Here is a 15,340-nt window from a genome sequence, read left to right as displayed (position 1 = left end):
CAACAAGGCAACAGCTCTTGACAAGAAAATGTGCCAAGTCACTGTCAGGTGTCACCGGGAGTCTCGGGGTAGATTAACAATAACAAAGTGCCTGGCTGGTTGAGTGTGGGGACAACAGGGATGGAGGAGGCCCAATTCTCCTGGGTCTCCTGTGGTGAGGGGAGGAGCGTCTGGGGCATCTAGGCTGAGAGGACACACGGGGAAGTGGAGGTGGCTGGTTCTGAAGTGCCAGACCACAGCCCCACTGCTGCAATCTGCTGGGGCACCAGGGCAGGTTCATGGAGCAGGCCAACTGCAACCTCTGCCTTCCCCACCGCTATGGTGGCTGCTCCACTGGTCATGACTGGGCATACCTGCCAGATGTTTCCATGAGAACAGCGTTAGCATCTGAGAGAGGCCCCTCGCTTTCCAGGCCGGCCTCTCCCTGCCCATCCTGCAAGAAGCTCTCTGATGCCGGGCGCCTCCATCCCCTGACACAGTCACACACATGCAACCAATCAGGGGCTTCCTCTGGGCCCTTCTCTGCATATCACTACTGCAGTACTTGCTGCATTTTTCTGGCCTATAACCTTCAGTAAGCTCCTTTAGGGCAAGGGCTTATCATATCCATCTCTTAACCTCCCAGTGGCTCAGTTTCCTAACCAAGGAAATGAGAATACTAATCCTACTTAGTGCATAGGGTTGATAGGGTTGCTACGGGTTAATTTGGCTAAAGGACTGAGAACTGTGCCTGGCATGGAGTAAGTGCTTGATCAAAGAGAAGAGGCTATGGGAGACTTAAAAGGGTGCCACACTTGGAGTCAGAAGCCCTGGAGTCAAATCCAAACCCTACCACTGTCTAGCCGTGTGACCCTGGGGCATGTTATTAACTACATCTGCAGAAAATGATGATAAAAATATCTTTCATGTTTCTAATTCTATCACATTTCTCACAGTAAACTTTCCTCTTGGGAATGTCTCAGACATTTGGGGGCATTACAGTGTATGTAATATGGGGGCTTCTAGGCCCCCCAGGCCTCCCTAACAGTGTTTATGTCCTCGAGGGTACTTTAGCTGCTGTGCTCAGACTCTAAGACATGTTTCTCCTCTTCCTGCCACTCCTCCACCTCTACATGGTATTAATGATACTTAATAATAATAAGATTACTATGTTAAATGTATCCTGAGCTTTGTGGCCTGCAGAACACCTTCCTTCTCTCACTCCAGTTGGAGCCTCATCCTGAGCCTATGGGGCAGGTGGTACACGTAGTGAGAGCAGAGGCATCAGGCCTCAGGTTTCCTGGCTTTCCCGGAGGTACAGCCCAGCTCCTCTGTATGCCCACCTGACGGAGGGCTGCCCCGAGGCCCTGGAACCCTGCACTCTGGGAGGGTTCTCGGGGCCCATCAGCCCCGTACTTTTCAGAAGACACCCATGACGTGCCAGATGAGTTAGCTGAGGGAGCCCATTTCCTGCCTCTTAGGAACTTCAGATGTCAGCCAGCCTCGAGCTCAGACCCAAGCGTGACACACACAAACAGCAAATCGGGGACCTGAGAGCCATGTGTGGACAACCAGGAGCTTACATCAAAAGCAGGCAGGGCAGAAATGAATGTTAGGGGTGGAGGCAGGAAAGATTACTTCTAGAAACTTCCATGCCTTAAGATTCTATACCTCCCTTTCACTCCCTATCCTGTTGCACAAATGGATCACTAGCCACTGAGAGGGGATTGACTGAAGGGCATGTCCTGTCTCAGAGGTCTTCAATAAAGGGATCTTCTCTAAGGTACTTTTCATTGTTAACTTTCTGGAATTCTGGATAGGCTTTGTTGTCAGGCTCTTTGCAACCCCCTGCCCGGACCCTCTGGCCCCCTAAGCTCTTGAGTTAGCTGGGGACTAGATAGGCTCACGTGGGGCACTCAGAGGCAGGTGGAGGCTCAATGGGGTACACAGATGACGGGGTGGGGGTAGAGAAGCATGACCTTGATGCATTAGGGGACCTTCTCACTTAGAGAGGAAACAAGCCCTGAAGAGTGGTTTATGTTGACTCCTGCTGCAGTGAGTCCTCATATTTATGGGAGACCCAGCGCTGTCCCCTTCCTCTTGGGGCATCCTTCACCGCCACCCCTCCCATCGGGGCTCCGAGGCATGTGTTGAATCTTCTCACTGTTGCTTTTTTATAATATCCTAGATCTAGGGGAGCCATTTCTCAGACTAAGGTGTTTAAGAATTTGGACTCTGGGGACAGATTTTCATGGCTCTGCCCCTAACAGCTATGTGACCATAAGTAAGCAAGTTAGTCTTTCTGCCTCAGTTTCCTTTTCTACAAAACAGAGACTGCTAATAATTACCTGACATTATTGTGGAGAAGGTCAAATAATTTCAGATAGGGAAAGGACTTGGAGCAGTGCCCGGCATATAGTGAGCCTGAGTGGTGACAACAGGTGTGCATTGTGAGCCTCCAGCCCTGGCAGACAGCCAAGTTCTAATGCAGTGGTTCTCAAGCTTGAGCAGGCATCAGAAGCTCCTGGAGGGCTTATTAAAACACAGTTTCTTGGACCCCATCTATAGAAAGTCTAACCCAGGCCGGGCGCGGGGGCTCACATCTGTAATCCCAACACTTTGGGAGGCCGAGGCGCGCAGATCACCTGACATCAGGAGGTCAAGACCAGCCTGGCCAACATGGTGAAACCCCGTCTCTACTAAAAAAGTACAAAACATTAGCTGGGCGTGGTGGCAGGCGCCTGTCATCCAAGCTACTCGGGAGGCTGAGGCAGGAGAATCACTTGAACCTGGGAAGCAGAGATTGCAGTGAGCCGAGATTGTGCCATTGCACTCCAGTCTTGGCAACAACAGTGAAACTTCATTTCAAAAAAACAAAAAAGTCTAACCCAGTAAGCCTAGAGTGGGGCCCAAGAATTTGCATTTCTAACAAGTATCTAGGTGACAGTGATGCTGCTGGCTCCAGGATCCCACTTGGGAAAGTTATGCATATTGCTATTAATAGTTTCAATATTATTAATATCAATACCCCCATTCAGAGAGCAGCTGCTGTGTGCCAGGCATGGTGAGCTCTTTTCACACAGCTGAGGAAATTATAGTGCTGAAGGTTCAGTACTTACTGAAGCTCTCCCTGTTAGTGAATGGTGGATACAAAGAAACAGTACTTGAACCCAAGTTAGTCGCACTCCAGAATGACTAAACTCAACTGTCAGCCGGGCTTGGGTCTTCATTCTACTGGTATTTATGGAGCGTTTGATAAAACCTGCCTGCATAGAGCACCGTGGAGTTCACAAAGCAATTTCAAATACATTTCCTCATTTCACACGCACAAAAGCCTGTGAAGTAGGTCAAGTATTAATATCGCCTGCTTTTACAAGGAAAATGTAATTACAGGAGGAAATGAAGGCTGGGAGCGAACCAGCATCTATCTGGTTCAGGATTGCACAGTTAGTGGGTGGTGCAGCCCACCTGGCCTCTGAGCCCACACTGCCTACGCTGCCCTGCGGCCTCTGGGCGCTCCTCGAGGGCCCATAGTTAGGGCGCAGCAGGTGTAGAAGCCGCCTGTGTACCTGCCCTCTGGCAGAGAGATGAGCTGCATGTAGAAGACTGTTCTAGAACAATTCCAGGCAGAGTGAGGAGAGCACTTATTCCCATGCTGAGGCAGAGTAAGGAAGGGTGTGGGGAAGGCAGCTGGAGTGGGAGTGAGGCTGAGAAGAGCTATCCTGTGCTGGGCCTGGATGAAAGAATGAATTTGCTTTGCTGTAGAGGCAGTGGTGAGAGCAAGTGGGGGAGACCTGAGCAACCATTCCCTCCCTGGGTGGAGGGAATGAGAATGGGTGTGCACGAGGGAGGGCCCTGGAGGACCACCTAGGCAGGCCAGGTCCCTTGGACTGGACTTGACCTTCTCCTCTGACCACCCAGAGCACACGCCCACCTCAGGCCCTCCCAGCCGCAGGCCATGTTTAAGGGGACTCCACCGTCGCTCCAACTGTTCCGATTAGAGAAGCAAAAACAAGCTTGTGTTTCCTGGTGTTACCAGGAAATGGTCTAATTAGCACTCATTGCTGACTATTTCTTTTTTTTTTTTCTTTTCTGTTTTAAACCCTGGACATTTTTTATTCACTAATCATCTCTCAGTTCAACCAGTGCAGAGCCGCACGCGATTTACCTTTTGATGTTCTCAGAAGAGAACTCTTGAATTTCAAAGAGCTGGCAGGGATTTAGCAGAATCGAATGCAGAATCTACAGCCGTAATCAAACCTCATTAGGAGTTATTCTTCCAGCAAGTTTTCCGCTGTCTCCTGCCTCCCTCCCTGATTAGAGGGCTGGTTGTTGTTTGTATGTGTTTTCTTTGGGACGATCATGGTGAACAGTCCCCTTCCATCATCCTCTGGCAGAGGCTGCAGCCTTTCTTTCCCCTCCCTGACCCCGAGCTCCCGAAGACAGAGACAGTGGGCTCAGGACTTTGTGTTGGGGTTCCTCTCTCCACCTGATACTAGTTGCCATGGTGAGAACCAAGGCTTCATAAATATGGGAGCTCCAGGCTAAGTTCTCTTCCCGGAGAGTCTGCATCCTGCATAGAAGGGGTGGTGCACTCCAATCAGGGCTCAGAAGGGCCCTCCTGGGAGGAGGGCTGCACACAGCGCCTCCACCTGCATCCATTCTGAAGCCTCTCTCCAACATACATGGGGCTCTGGGAATCCCGTGGTGGCTGGTGTGGCCCACGCATGTGTCTGAGAAGTCACGTAGTTTGGGGTGTTCAGGAGAAACAGGATCCAGTCATCTCAGTCAGGCCTAAGACCCAGAGTTAACCTTGCCCCTGGGTAGAGATCCATAGCACAGGAGGGGTAAGTGAGTCAGTTAGATTCAAAAATCATTAATGATGCACCAAATTAAGTGATAACAAACAATTGCAACCATTTGTTATCATTAAGTGCCAAATATCATGCTAAATGCTTTTTATACACTTTCTCCTTTAATTTGCGCAACTGCACTGTGAAATAAGTACTCTCCTATTATTATCCCTGTTTTCTAGATGGGATCCTTTGCTATACAGAGCAGTAAAGTAACTTGCCCAAGATTACACAGCTTGCAGTAAGTAGCTGCTACACCACAAGCTTCTGGAGGGTAGAATCATCATATGCCCAGTGCTGAGCACATAGTAGGTGTTCAGTAAATATCCCTCAAGGGAACAGTTATGGACCAAGGTGCTGTGCTGGACTCTGGCAATAAAGAGAGCAATGGGTCAAGGGTCTTACCCTGGGATATTTCCCCCCAGAGGGGACCACAGGCAGGCGAGGTACAAAACCAAACTTCAGGGCTGGGAAGTGAAAAAAGCCGTAGGATCAGATACAAACTGCTAGGAGATCTCAGAGGAGGAAGCAATTAATTCTCACTAAGTGGCTTGGAAAGCTGTTAGGGAGGAAGTGACATTCCAACTGGTCCTTGTGGGCAGCACAGGGGCATTTCCAGCAGCGGCGGAGGCAGCAGCAGCAGGAGAGAGGCTCTCAGTTATGAATGAGCAGGATAGCTTCAGACAGCAGCACTGAGCATGGGAGGTGGGAAAAGGTGGGCCAGCTTCCGATGGCAAAGGCCTTAGGAACGTGCTGAGGATTTGGGATGTCAATAGTGAGGAGCCCCTGGGGGGTTGTCAGTTTATTTATTTGCATTGGCGAGGAGAATCACACAATCAAAGCCCCATGTCAGAAAGTTCACTCTGGAGACCACGAGCAAGATGGCCTGGGAGAGGCTGGAGCAAGTTGAGGCTATAAACCAGACAGAATAGGTTAAATCAGGGTAGAGCTATAAGAAGTGAAAGTGATTTGAGTGACATTTTCCAGTCAAACCAGCCAGTCTTTACTGATTTGCTGTGGGGTTTCAGGGAGTAGGAGGGTTGCCGAGGTTAACTCCTGGGCTTCTGTCTGGATGGCTTTGCGGGTGGTGGAGGTATTCATTAAGATGGTGAAGGCAGCATTACATTCCTGCTGGCTCACAGATAAGCAATATGACTGGACAAGCCCTTTGGTGCTCTGATTTTTCATTCCTCAAATGCAATGGTGTTTATTTAAAACTCAGATTAATGACATATATTTTGCCACTAGAAGTCACAATGATTTTTTTTCTCTTTCCATCTTGCAGTGTATTAAACCGCACCCCTATGCATCTGATCCGGGAAATCATATTAGTGGATGACTTCAGCAATGACCGTAAGTCTTGTCGCTCACTTGCTCTTTAAACACCAATGTCTGTTCCCAGCCACTCTGTAACAGGCAGAGGTGAGTCCACTGGTTTTCTGGGAATGCGGAAAAGCCCAGGTTTGTAATAGGTATGGAAGTCTTTGAGTGTCCATGGCTAGGCTCAGAAGGAGAGAAGCTTTATATCCAAAAAAACAGTTTCTTGGGTTCTCTGCAATAATCTGCAGTCTGAGCTAAGGCCCTCTTCCTATCACTCCCTGGGAGGTCTGGGTGGGCCCTGTCTTTGTGACTGCCCCTGCTGCCGTGGGACATCCTGTCACCTGGCCATGACACAGTGAGGGCTGCCTTCCAACCTTTTGGCACACTTGCTCATCACCATTGCCTACCTTGTGTCCTCCAGTTATCCTATCAAAGAACCTGGGTCCCATTCAAATTCACAGCAAATCCACTCTCCCCAAGAAAAACATGGGTGTCTTTCCAGACACTGTGCATCAAATTTGAAAGGTACAATAATAGTCGAAGCATTGTCAGAATTAATGTACTGGTAGTGCCAACACCTCCTGTGAAAGCCATCTTCCCAGGAGCCTGGGTACAGTTCTGTGCAGTCAGTCATAACCAAGCAGTACACCCTCTTCCTGGTGATGAACTGAGGGAAATGGAGTGACCACTGTGGACAGCTCCGGGTCCGAGCAGAGTGGAGCCCACCCACACCAGCTGTGAGGCTGGAAGATGGGCATGGGGAGCCACCCCCACACTGGGGTCTGCTGTATGAAGGCTGGAAACCCACACCCATTGGTGCAGCCTCGGAACCTCTGGAGGTGATGTGGAAGTGGGCTGTACACGAGGCCCAGAGCAATGAGATCAAGATTCTGAGTTCTGGAACGTGAGGATCTGCTCTCCCTTCCCTAACGAGGAAGAGCTTGGAGGTGGGCAGACACCGGCCCTGCCGAGGGGTAGCCCGGCACTGAGGCAAGAGAAGAGAGTGCTGCTGGATTCACTTGCAAGCAGAATACAGCATGGACTCTGGAGCCAGACTGCCTGGGTTCAAATCCTAGACCTGTAAACCACTCACTAGCTATGTGCCTTAGGCAAATAATCAACCTCGTGCGCGTCAGTTTCCTTGTTACAAAACAGAGATAATCATAGTGTATATGGTTTATGTAAGGAAAAAAAATATGTTAACACATTTGAAGTGTTTAGAACAGTACCTAGCCCAGAAGCCTGTGTAGTTCAGAGCCAAGCAGAGAGGCCAAGGTCAATAAACTAATAAAGCAAAACCAAGATACGGAGTTCAGAGCCAGGGAGCTGGTGAACCAAAGGAGTGAGGAGCAGCAGGCAGGCCAAGGAGTGACAGGGACAGATGCCTAGGATGGGGTTTCCTGTATGGTGGAGAGGTGAACCAGCTCTGTGTAATGGGAGGCATGCTGAGTGGGACCCTTCCAAAAGCAGGTCTGTGAGCTGAAAGGAAAGTCGAAACTCTTATCTATTCTTGGCCTTCCAGCAGTTTTTACCAGACCTACTAAAATGACCAGGACTCTAATCTTTTGCTTTGAATGGACTATAAGAAAAGAAAAATGGGGACGGGCACAGTGGCTCGTGCCTGTAATTCCAGCACTTTGGGAGGCCAAGGCGGGAGGATCATCTGAGGTCAGGAGTTCAGGACCAACCTGGGTAATATGGTGAAACCTTGTCTTTACTAAAAATACATAAATTAGCCAGGCGTGGTGGTGGTGCATGCCTGTGGTCCCAGCTACTCGGGAGGCTGAGGCAGGAGAATCGCTTGAACCCAGGAGGTGGAAGTTGCCGTGAGCCAAGATCATGCCACTGAACTCCAACCTGGGTGACAGAGCGAGACTCCATCTGAAAAGAAAAAGAAAAGAGAAATGAGATTGTTTGTATTAATAACAAGGATAAATGCTTGAGGGGATGGATACCCCATTCTCCATGATGTGATTATTACACATTGCATGCCTGGGTCAAAACATTTCCTGAGCCCCTTAAGTGTATATACGTACCATGTGCCCTTAAGAATTAAAGATTTAAAAATTAAATTAAAAATTGTTTAAAGAGAAAAATCACAAAAAAGAAAAGAGAAATGTCCCCAGGTGACTAGGCCAGGATTTTCCACCTGGAACATTTTCAAGCAAGTATACAGGTGCCACTGTGTACTGACCTGTTCCAAAGTGGCCCAGTTGAGGCCTCTTTGCCCTAGACTGGCCACCTTGTATGACAGCAGTGACTTGTCAGCCCCTCACAGCCTGGAAACACCCTGGAGTCAGAACTGCACTCTGCAGTTAGGGGACAGTGGGCAGGGCTGCCTCACCTACCCTTCAGGTTCACCTGCAATGCACACAGTTGTAACATGTAGGTCCATCCCCAGGCACTCAATTGGCTTAACCTTTTGTCTTTGCAGCTGATGACTGTAAACAGCTCATCAAGTTGCCCAAGGTGAAATGCTTGCGCAATAATGAACGGCAAGGTAGGTCTGAGCTGCTGTGCGGGAGCCTCCAGGGTCAGTGTGTGGGGGTCGAAGGTGTGATGGTGTGTGTGTGTTGAGGTGTCAGTGGGGAATGCTGGGTGGCTTCTCCCTAGTCTCACTGGACAATGGAGTGACAGTGGCACCCACTTCGTCATTTGTTCCTGACTGCAGGTCTGGTCCGGTCCCGGATTCGGGGCGCTGACATTGCCCAGGGCACCACTCTGACTTTCCTCGACAGCCACTGTGAGGTGAACAGGGACTGGCTCCAGCCTCTGTTGCACAGGGTCAAAGAGGTGAGTGAGGCTGAGGAGCAGGGCCGGGCCTCATGCCCCAGCTTTCTCCAGGCTCTCTCTCAAGCTCATTACTTCACATATGCACCCCCAGTTCTTCTGGGAGGTGGGCAGAACAGATCGCAGTCCTGATTTTATGGATGAAGGAACTAAGGTAGAGCAGCCTGTGTGAGGTCACACAGCATCAGTGGTGGAGCGAGGACCGGGATGTGTTGTGACTGGGACTGTCACCCAGAGCAGGCTTGCACTTGGGACAGCTGGGACATAACGTATGCAGTTTCTTGGGCAGGAATGAACTGCCCAGAACTGGTTCTACCGGAGAGCAGAAGGTTCCAGAATGGGAACCCTTATGGGCGTCTTTTATAGAAAGGAGGCAGCAAACCTAACCAGGGTTCATCCTCTAATTCCTGGGGCCTCTGTCTTATTTCTACCCTCACCCAAAGGCTACACCAAGCAGGCAGGCTGGATGCTAAGAGACCTGACTTCCTTGCCCCTGTTTGCCGTTAAATTACTCTACAATTCTGGATGCTTCATTCCTCCAGTGTCTCAGTTACTCCCCAAAAAGTGAAAGGAAATTTAATTTTTCTTATTATTTTTTATTTTCTGAAGTCTATCCACTTCCCTACTGACTACAGGATGTGTGGCAATTGCAGATGGCAGTATCAATTCAATGACTAGCATTTGTACTATACATTCCTCTTCCTGAGTTATTGACTCCTATAGCCATTCTGTGAAGTAGGAGGTCAGGTATTTTGAATATACCCACTTCACTGAAGAGGAAACAGGGCAATTACATCACTAGGTCTGATGTTTTCTGGTTGGTACCACCAGCACCAGATCCCTGGCGTTGCCTCAACAGCATCTTCCCTGTGCTGTGGTTATTTCCTGCTCACTCTTCATGGTAGCTCCTAAACTCCTACCTGCATAATGACAGTGTTAAGAGGACTGAAGAATAAGCTATGTCGTCTGCTCAGAAGAAAACAAGGAAATCCTTCCCAACATTGTTCATTCCAAAGAGAGAACCTCAGTGGGTTTACAAAGTTCTCTCACATGGGCCTAGATGTTAAGGCCCATCAGTAACCATTTTCTCTGAGATTGGGATGGCTCGTCGTCCACTTAGTGTTGTTTAGAAAAATCTCCTCTCCAGAATCACTTGAACCCAGGAGGCAGACGTTGCAGTGAGCTGAGTTTGCACCATTGCACTCCAGCCTGGGCGACAAGAGTGAAACTCTGTCTCAAAAACAAAAAAGAGGAAAAAGAAAAATCTCCTCTCCTACTCTTTTTTGATGTCTCCTAGGCAAAGAGGTCTCGATTGGGAAATGTGGCCATGAACAGATACCTGTTGAAGGGCCTCTCCTGGCACTGAAGTCCCTTCCAAATGCACCCCTCCCTCCATGCTCTCTTCTGCAGCCCCTTGTCCCTGGACATGCCCCGACATTCCCATTGCTCCAGCTCTGTCCAAGCCCTTCCTGTCCCTGGATGCCTTTCCCCTCCTCTCCACAAACCCCCTTGCTCTGTGGGGCCTTGTCCATGGCTCCCTTCCTCTAGGCAGTCTTTTCTGACTTCGTGGCCAGCTAGGGTCATTCCTGGCAGTCATTGCTCCCTTGACCCACCATTTCCTCTTCTGGGTTAGTCCTTTGCCTCCCCTAATAGCTTACAAATCCAATGGGGGCACCAATGCCTCCTTGTGGCCACGCTGCCTGTCATAGAGTAGGTGCTCAGTGTTCGGAAATGATCATAAAAAACCAGATGCCATGGGGAGGTGTTATGGTTGGAAGAGGAGAAAATCAAGCTTGCTTCCTACCCATAAATGAATCAACAGACATTTCCTGAGCACCTATTCTGAGCAGAGTCCCAAGGGTTGGAATGGGCTGTGTAAAGGAATCCATACCCTGCTTAGTAAGGTCCGCTGGGTTCCTTGTGCACTGGTGCCGCACTGGTTCACAAATGACCTCCAGTAAAGGGAAGCACAGTTTAAGTGACCGCAAGTAGAAGCAACCACAAAAACTCTAGAAAGAAGGAAATTCGGCCAGTGCGGTGACTCATGACTGTAATCCCAGCACTTTGGGAGGCCGAGGCGGGCAGATCACAAGGTCAGGAGATCGAGACCATCCTGGCCAACGTGGCGAAACCCTGTCTCTACTGAAAATATAAAAAGTTAGCTGGGCGTGGTGGTGCGGCACCTATAGTCCCAGCTACTCGGGAGGCTGAGGCAGGAGAATCACTTGAACCAGGGGGGCAGACGTTGCAGTGAGTCGAGATCGTGCCACTTCACTCCAGCCTGGGTGACAGAGCAAGACTCCGTCTCAAAAAAAAAAAAAAAGGAAGGAATTTATTTGTGAGGAAGAAATATGGAAAACATTTGCGCACCTCCTGTTTATGGAAGTAGAGGAACTCTACTCCCCAGCAGGAACCTTTGCTTCCCCAAAAAAGTCTTTCTGCCCGTGAGTTGTTGACACTACCCTAGGGCCAGCTATGTCATCCTGCTGCCCTTCATGCCTGGAGTTAAAAGGAAACTTTAGTATAGTAAACAAAAACTAAAGGTTAAGGTTGCAGAATCAGAACTAAGTCTAGGAGTGCTTAGCTGGGAAGAAACTGGTGGGAGTTGGAGATAATGTCTCTGTTTACAGGGGATTTTACACAAAAGAGACAAGGTATTCCTTACTTAAACTAAGGTCATATTTTTAAAGTGGATTTCAAACTCAGGGACTGCGGTATAATGAAAAACTCCTTGGCAGAGGATGGAGGAGGCTGCGACCCCTCATTTTCCATTACAACAGTAACCCATGGTCATTGCAGACATTTTGGAAAATATGGAATCGTAGAATGAAGACAAATCAACCAAAACTCTATCATGCAAAGACTTCCACTGTTAACATTTCTTTCCATTCAGGATCTTTTTGCCTTTGCAGAAAGTGTCTTTTTAAATAGTTATTATAATACTGTATTTATATGATTTTTGTATTCCGCTTTTTTCCCTTAATGTTATACATAAGCATTTTCCGAGCAACGTTTCTAAGGCAGCTTGCTCCTTGCCGAGAGAATGGCAGATGTGTTGTAGTGTACACTTGCAGTCAAGAAGTTCATCTCTGAGAAGGAAATGAGGGGCTGAGGTCCAGGGCATGGTGCAGTGCACACTTGGCACTTCTGTCTCCCCTCAGGACCTCTGCCTCTGACCAGACCCCTTCCCCTCTCAGTTTGCTGGCCATGCACGCTGGAACTGAAGTTCTCGGGACCCCAGGTCTCCTTGGATGTTGCGGGCTGCTAGGTGAGGTCATGGTAAAGACTCAGACCTGAACCCAGGAGCTCTCTGCCCAGAGCTGTGCCCAGGCCTCTCTGGGTGCAGCCGTCACAGCAGTGGACTCAGTCCCCATGGCCACTGCCCCCAAACTGATTTCATATGAATGTGCATGTGTGTATGTGTGCGTGTGTGCATGTGCACATGTGTGCGCATTTTGTGTGTTGTGTTGTAAAATACATATAATGAAAGTTACCATTTTAACCTTTTGAAAGTGGGCAATTCAATGATTTTAATATTCACCACTATTTAATTTTAAACGTTTTCATCACCCCAAAAGGAAAAGTTTTTATTACTCCAAAAGGAAACCTCATACCCATTGGCAATCACTTACTCCTCATTCTCCTCTTCATCCTGCTCCTGGTCACTGCTAATCCACTCTCTGTCTCAATGGATTTGCCAGTTGTGCACATTTCATATAAGTGGAATCACACAACATGTGGCCTTTTGATCCTGGTTCCTTTCACTTAGCGTATCTTTGGGTTTTATCCGTGTTGTATGGATATTGGCATACTGTTTCAAGTATGAATGCATGTATTGGCATTCATTTTCATGGCTAATAATATTCCATAGCCTGTGTATGCCACATTTTGTTTATCGGTCCATCCATTGATGAACACCTGGGTTGTTTCCACCTTTTCACTTTTGTGAATAGCGCTGTTATAAATATTTGTGTACAAGGTTTCGTTTGGGTTCCTGTTTTCAATTATTTGGGGTGCCTATGTGAATTGCTGCTGGCTCATATGGTAATTTGATGCTTAACCTGCAGGGATCCCCAGGCTGATTTTGTCCCTGCGGAATGTGTTAAGGGAGCCTTGCTTTCCTCGGGCAGTGAATGAACCTGTGAAGCCCTTTCCGTCCCAGTGGCCCCAAGTTCATCTCAGAAACCCTCTCCGAAAAGTGCTATCCTTTCTACATCCATGGCCAGCCTTACCTGCTGGTCAGGCCAAGCCTTCATCTCTTCCTTTCCGAATGTGAGCGATGTCTGCCTGCTGCCAACGCTCCTTCTCCTCCTAAACTAAGCTCCTGGGGTCCTCACCCCTATCTGAGCTAAAGCTTTTGTAGCAGAGAGATTAGCGAAGAGACAAACCCAGGAGCCATGGTCCAGCTCTCACCCTCCCAGGTCTGCAGAGGCCTTGTGGACTGCAGAGGTTTTTGCTAAGACTCTGACTCTTTTAATGACCTGGAACAGTTCCTCTGGGCCAGCCCTTTGGGGACAGGGAGGGGGGGCATGCGTCAGCCTGTGTTTCCTGGTGTCTTTGGATGTGTCTTGTCTCAGAGTAGGACATGATTTGATCCTGTGAGTGGAAGTGGAAATTTTAAGCTGTAATTGGAGTTTGGGATTTTCAAAAATAGAAAGAGATAAGAAAGAGGCTGGGCTTCAGCTGTCATCCGCTGTCCTCAGCTGATGTTTTCCACATTGAAAACCTCCCCAATTTTCCTTCTTTTCCTTTCAATTACATGATGATACTTGAAAGAAGTACCAAGTTGGGGTTTTTTTTAAACATAAGCTTATTTTTTTTTCACTCTCCTTATCCACATAGTTCTTTAGTAGGAAAAAAAGATTTTAAGAAACTCCAATCTCTGCAAAGCATTTGGTAAATTTATATAAATCATAGCTTACATATTCTTCAAAGCCTTCTCACATGCCTTTCTCTCTTGTTTCCTCACAAAAGCTCAGTTAGAGAGGCAGGATGGTTTTGCAAATAATAGTTTGTCTTTCTTTTTTAGATGAAGAAAAAGAATCCCCAAAACTGGCTGATTTACTTAAGGTCACACATATTCTAGATGGCAGAATCAGAATGGGAACCCAGGTGTCCTGTCAACCCAGGTGTCCTTGTCTTTGCCCCACAATGTCACCTCCTTGAGGACTCCTCCCTGTGTTCCCCGCCTCTCCCTTCAGGTCAGGTTAGAGGCCCCCAGGCTGTGTGTCTATGCCCACATCAGAACCATCTACTCACCTGTCCTCACCTTCCCTAGACTGTGAGGTCTTACTCATCCTTGTACCTGCCACGATTCCTAAACCACAGTAGGTGCTCAGGAGTGCTGGTTGATCACAAGAGTGGATGTCTCTAGGAGCTTTTTGATTGCCCATTCACAATATGGTTTTAATTACATGACTCAGTGGAGAAATGAGAGGCCTGATGGCAGGGGTGATAGATGGCCATGGGCTGATGCATTCAGCCTCTTGTAGTCACTCCTGGTGAGGGTTGGATAGGAGTCGGGTGGAGAGTAGGGGCTTGAATTTGCTTGGAGGAGGGGGGAGGAGGGAGAGTGGTCCAGGTTCTGCGAGGGTTCCACCAGCTGCCTGCTTGAGCCTAAGCATGGACCTTGCTTTAAAGATACATCCTGCTGGGGCATGCACACAGAGAGCTCAGTGTGCTTGGTGCTTTAATTGAGAGTCCCTCCATCACCCAGCCTACAGGAGGAGAAGCCATCTTGTTCAGCTGTAATTGACCCACCTGCTTGCTGGCAGCACTGACACAGTGTCCTTAGAGGGAGCTAATAGATGCCCTCTTTTAGCCAGCACAGATTGAACACCTGCTGCCCACCAGGCTTTGGGCCGGGGCTGAGGGATACAAAAGCGGAGCAGGTACTGACCTCCCAGGGCACTCAGAGAAGTCGTGTCCTGGCTTTGGTGACTCATTTAAAAAGGCTCTTGCAGGCCTATTCAAGGTCATAGCTTTATGTGTACTTAGCCCCAAATATCCCTCAGTACCTATCTGGCCTCCAAGACTCTCAGCCAAGCAGATGCCACAACTGAGCTATGACAAGAATAATAGAAGGACAGAAACCCTCAGAGCTTATAGGAGGAGTGTACCAGAGCCTGTTGCAGCCCTGGAGGCAGAGCCCATGCATGGCTTCTGGGGAAGTCTGTGACCAAAGTAAGCAACCAGCATTTTATTTTCCATTGCAGTTTTTAAATACTGGGGAAAGATTTTTTTTTAAGTCAAAGCAAAACAGGATTGCAATCTGGGGGTCCCCAAGACTACCCTCAGGTTTAATAATTTGCTACAAGGACTGAGGACTCAGAAAAACTGTTAGAATCATGGTTATGGCTTAACTATAGTGAAAGGATACAGATTAAAACCAGCAATGG

At 48.5% G+C, this 15,340-nt stretch overlaps 1 protein-coding gene across 6 annotated transcripts in view; it reads left to right on the top strand.

Annotated features, from left to right (window-relative positions):
* Positions 1–15,340, top strand: part of GALNT14 (polypeptide N-acetylgalactosaminyltransferase 14) — a 228,590-nt gene that overhangs the window by 174,077 nt on the left and 39,173 nt on the right. For all 6 annotated transcript variants that reach the window (XM_025354781.1, XM_025354777.1, XM_025354780.1 and 3 more), the window contains 3 exons: positions 6,118–6,185; positions 8,587–8,652; positions 8,824–8,945. In XM_025354781.1, coding sequence (XP_025210566.1) covers positions 6,118–6,185; positions 8,587–8,652; positions 8,824–8,945 — 256 coding nt within the window. The remainder of the gene's footprint in view (positions 1–6,117; positions 6,186–8,586; positions 8,653–8,823; positions 8,946–15,340) is intronic.

Source organism: Theropithecus gelada, chromosome 13 (assembly GCF_003255815.1).
Source record: "Theropithecus gelada isolate Dixy chromosome 13, Tgel_1.0, whole genome shotgun sequence".
Taxonomy (NCBI): Eukaryota; Metazoa; Chordata; class Mammalia; order Primates; family Cercopithecidae; genus Theropithecus; species Theropithecus gelada.
This window is presented reverse-complemented; position numbering and strand designations above follow the sequence as displayed.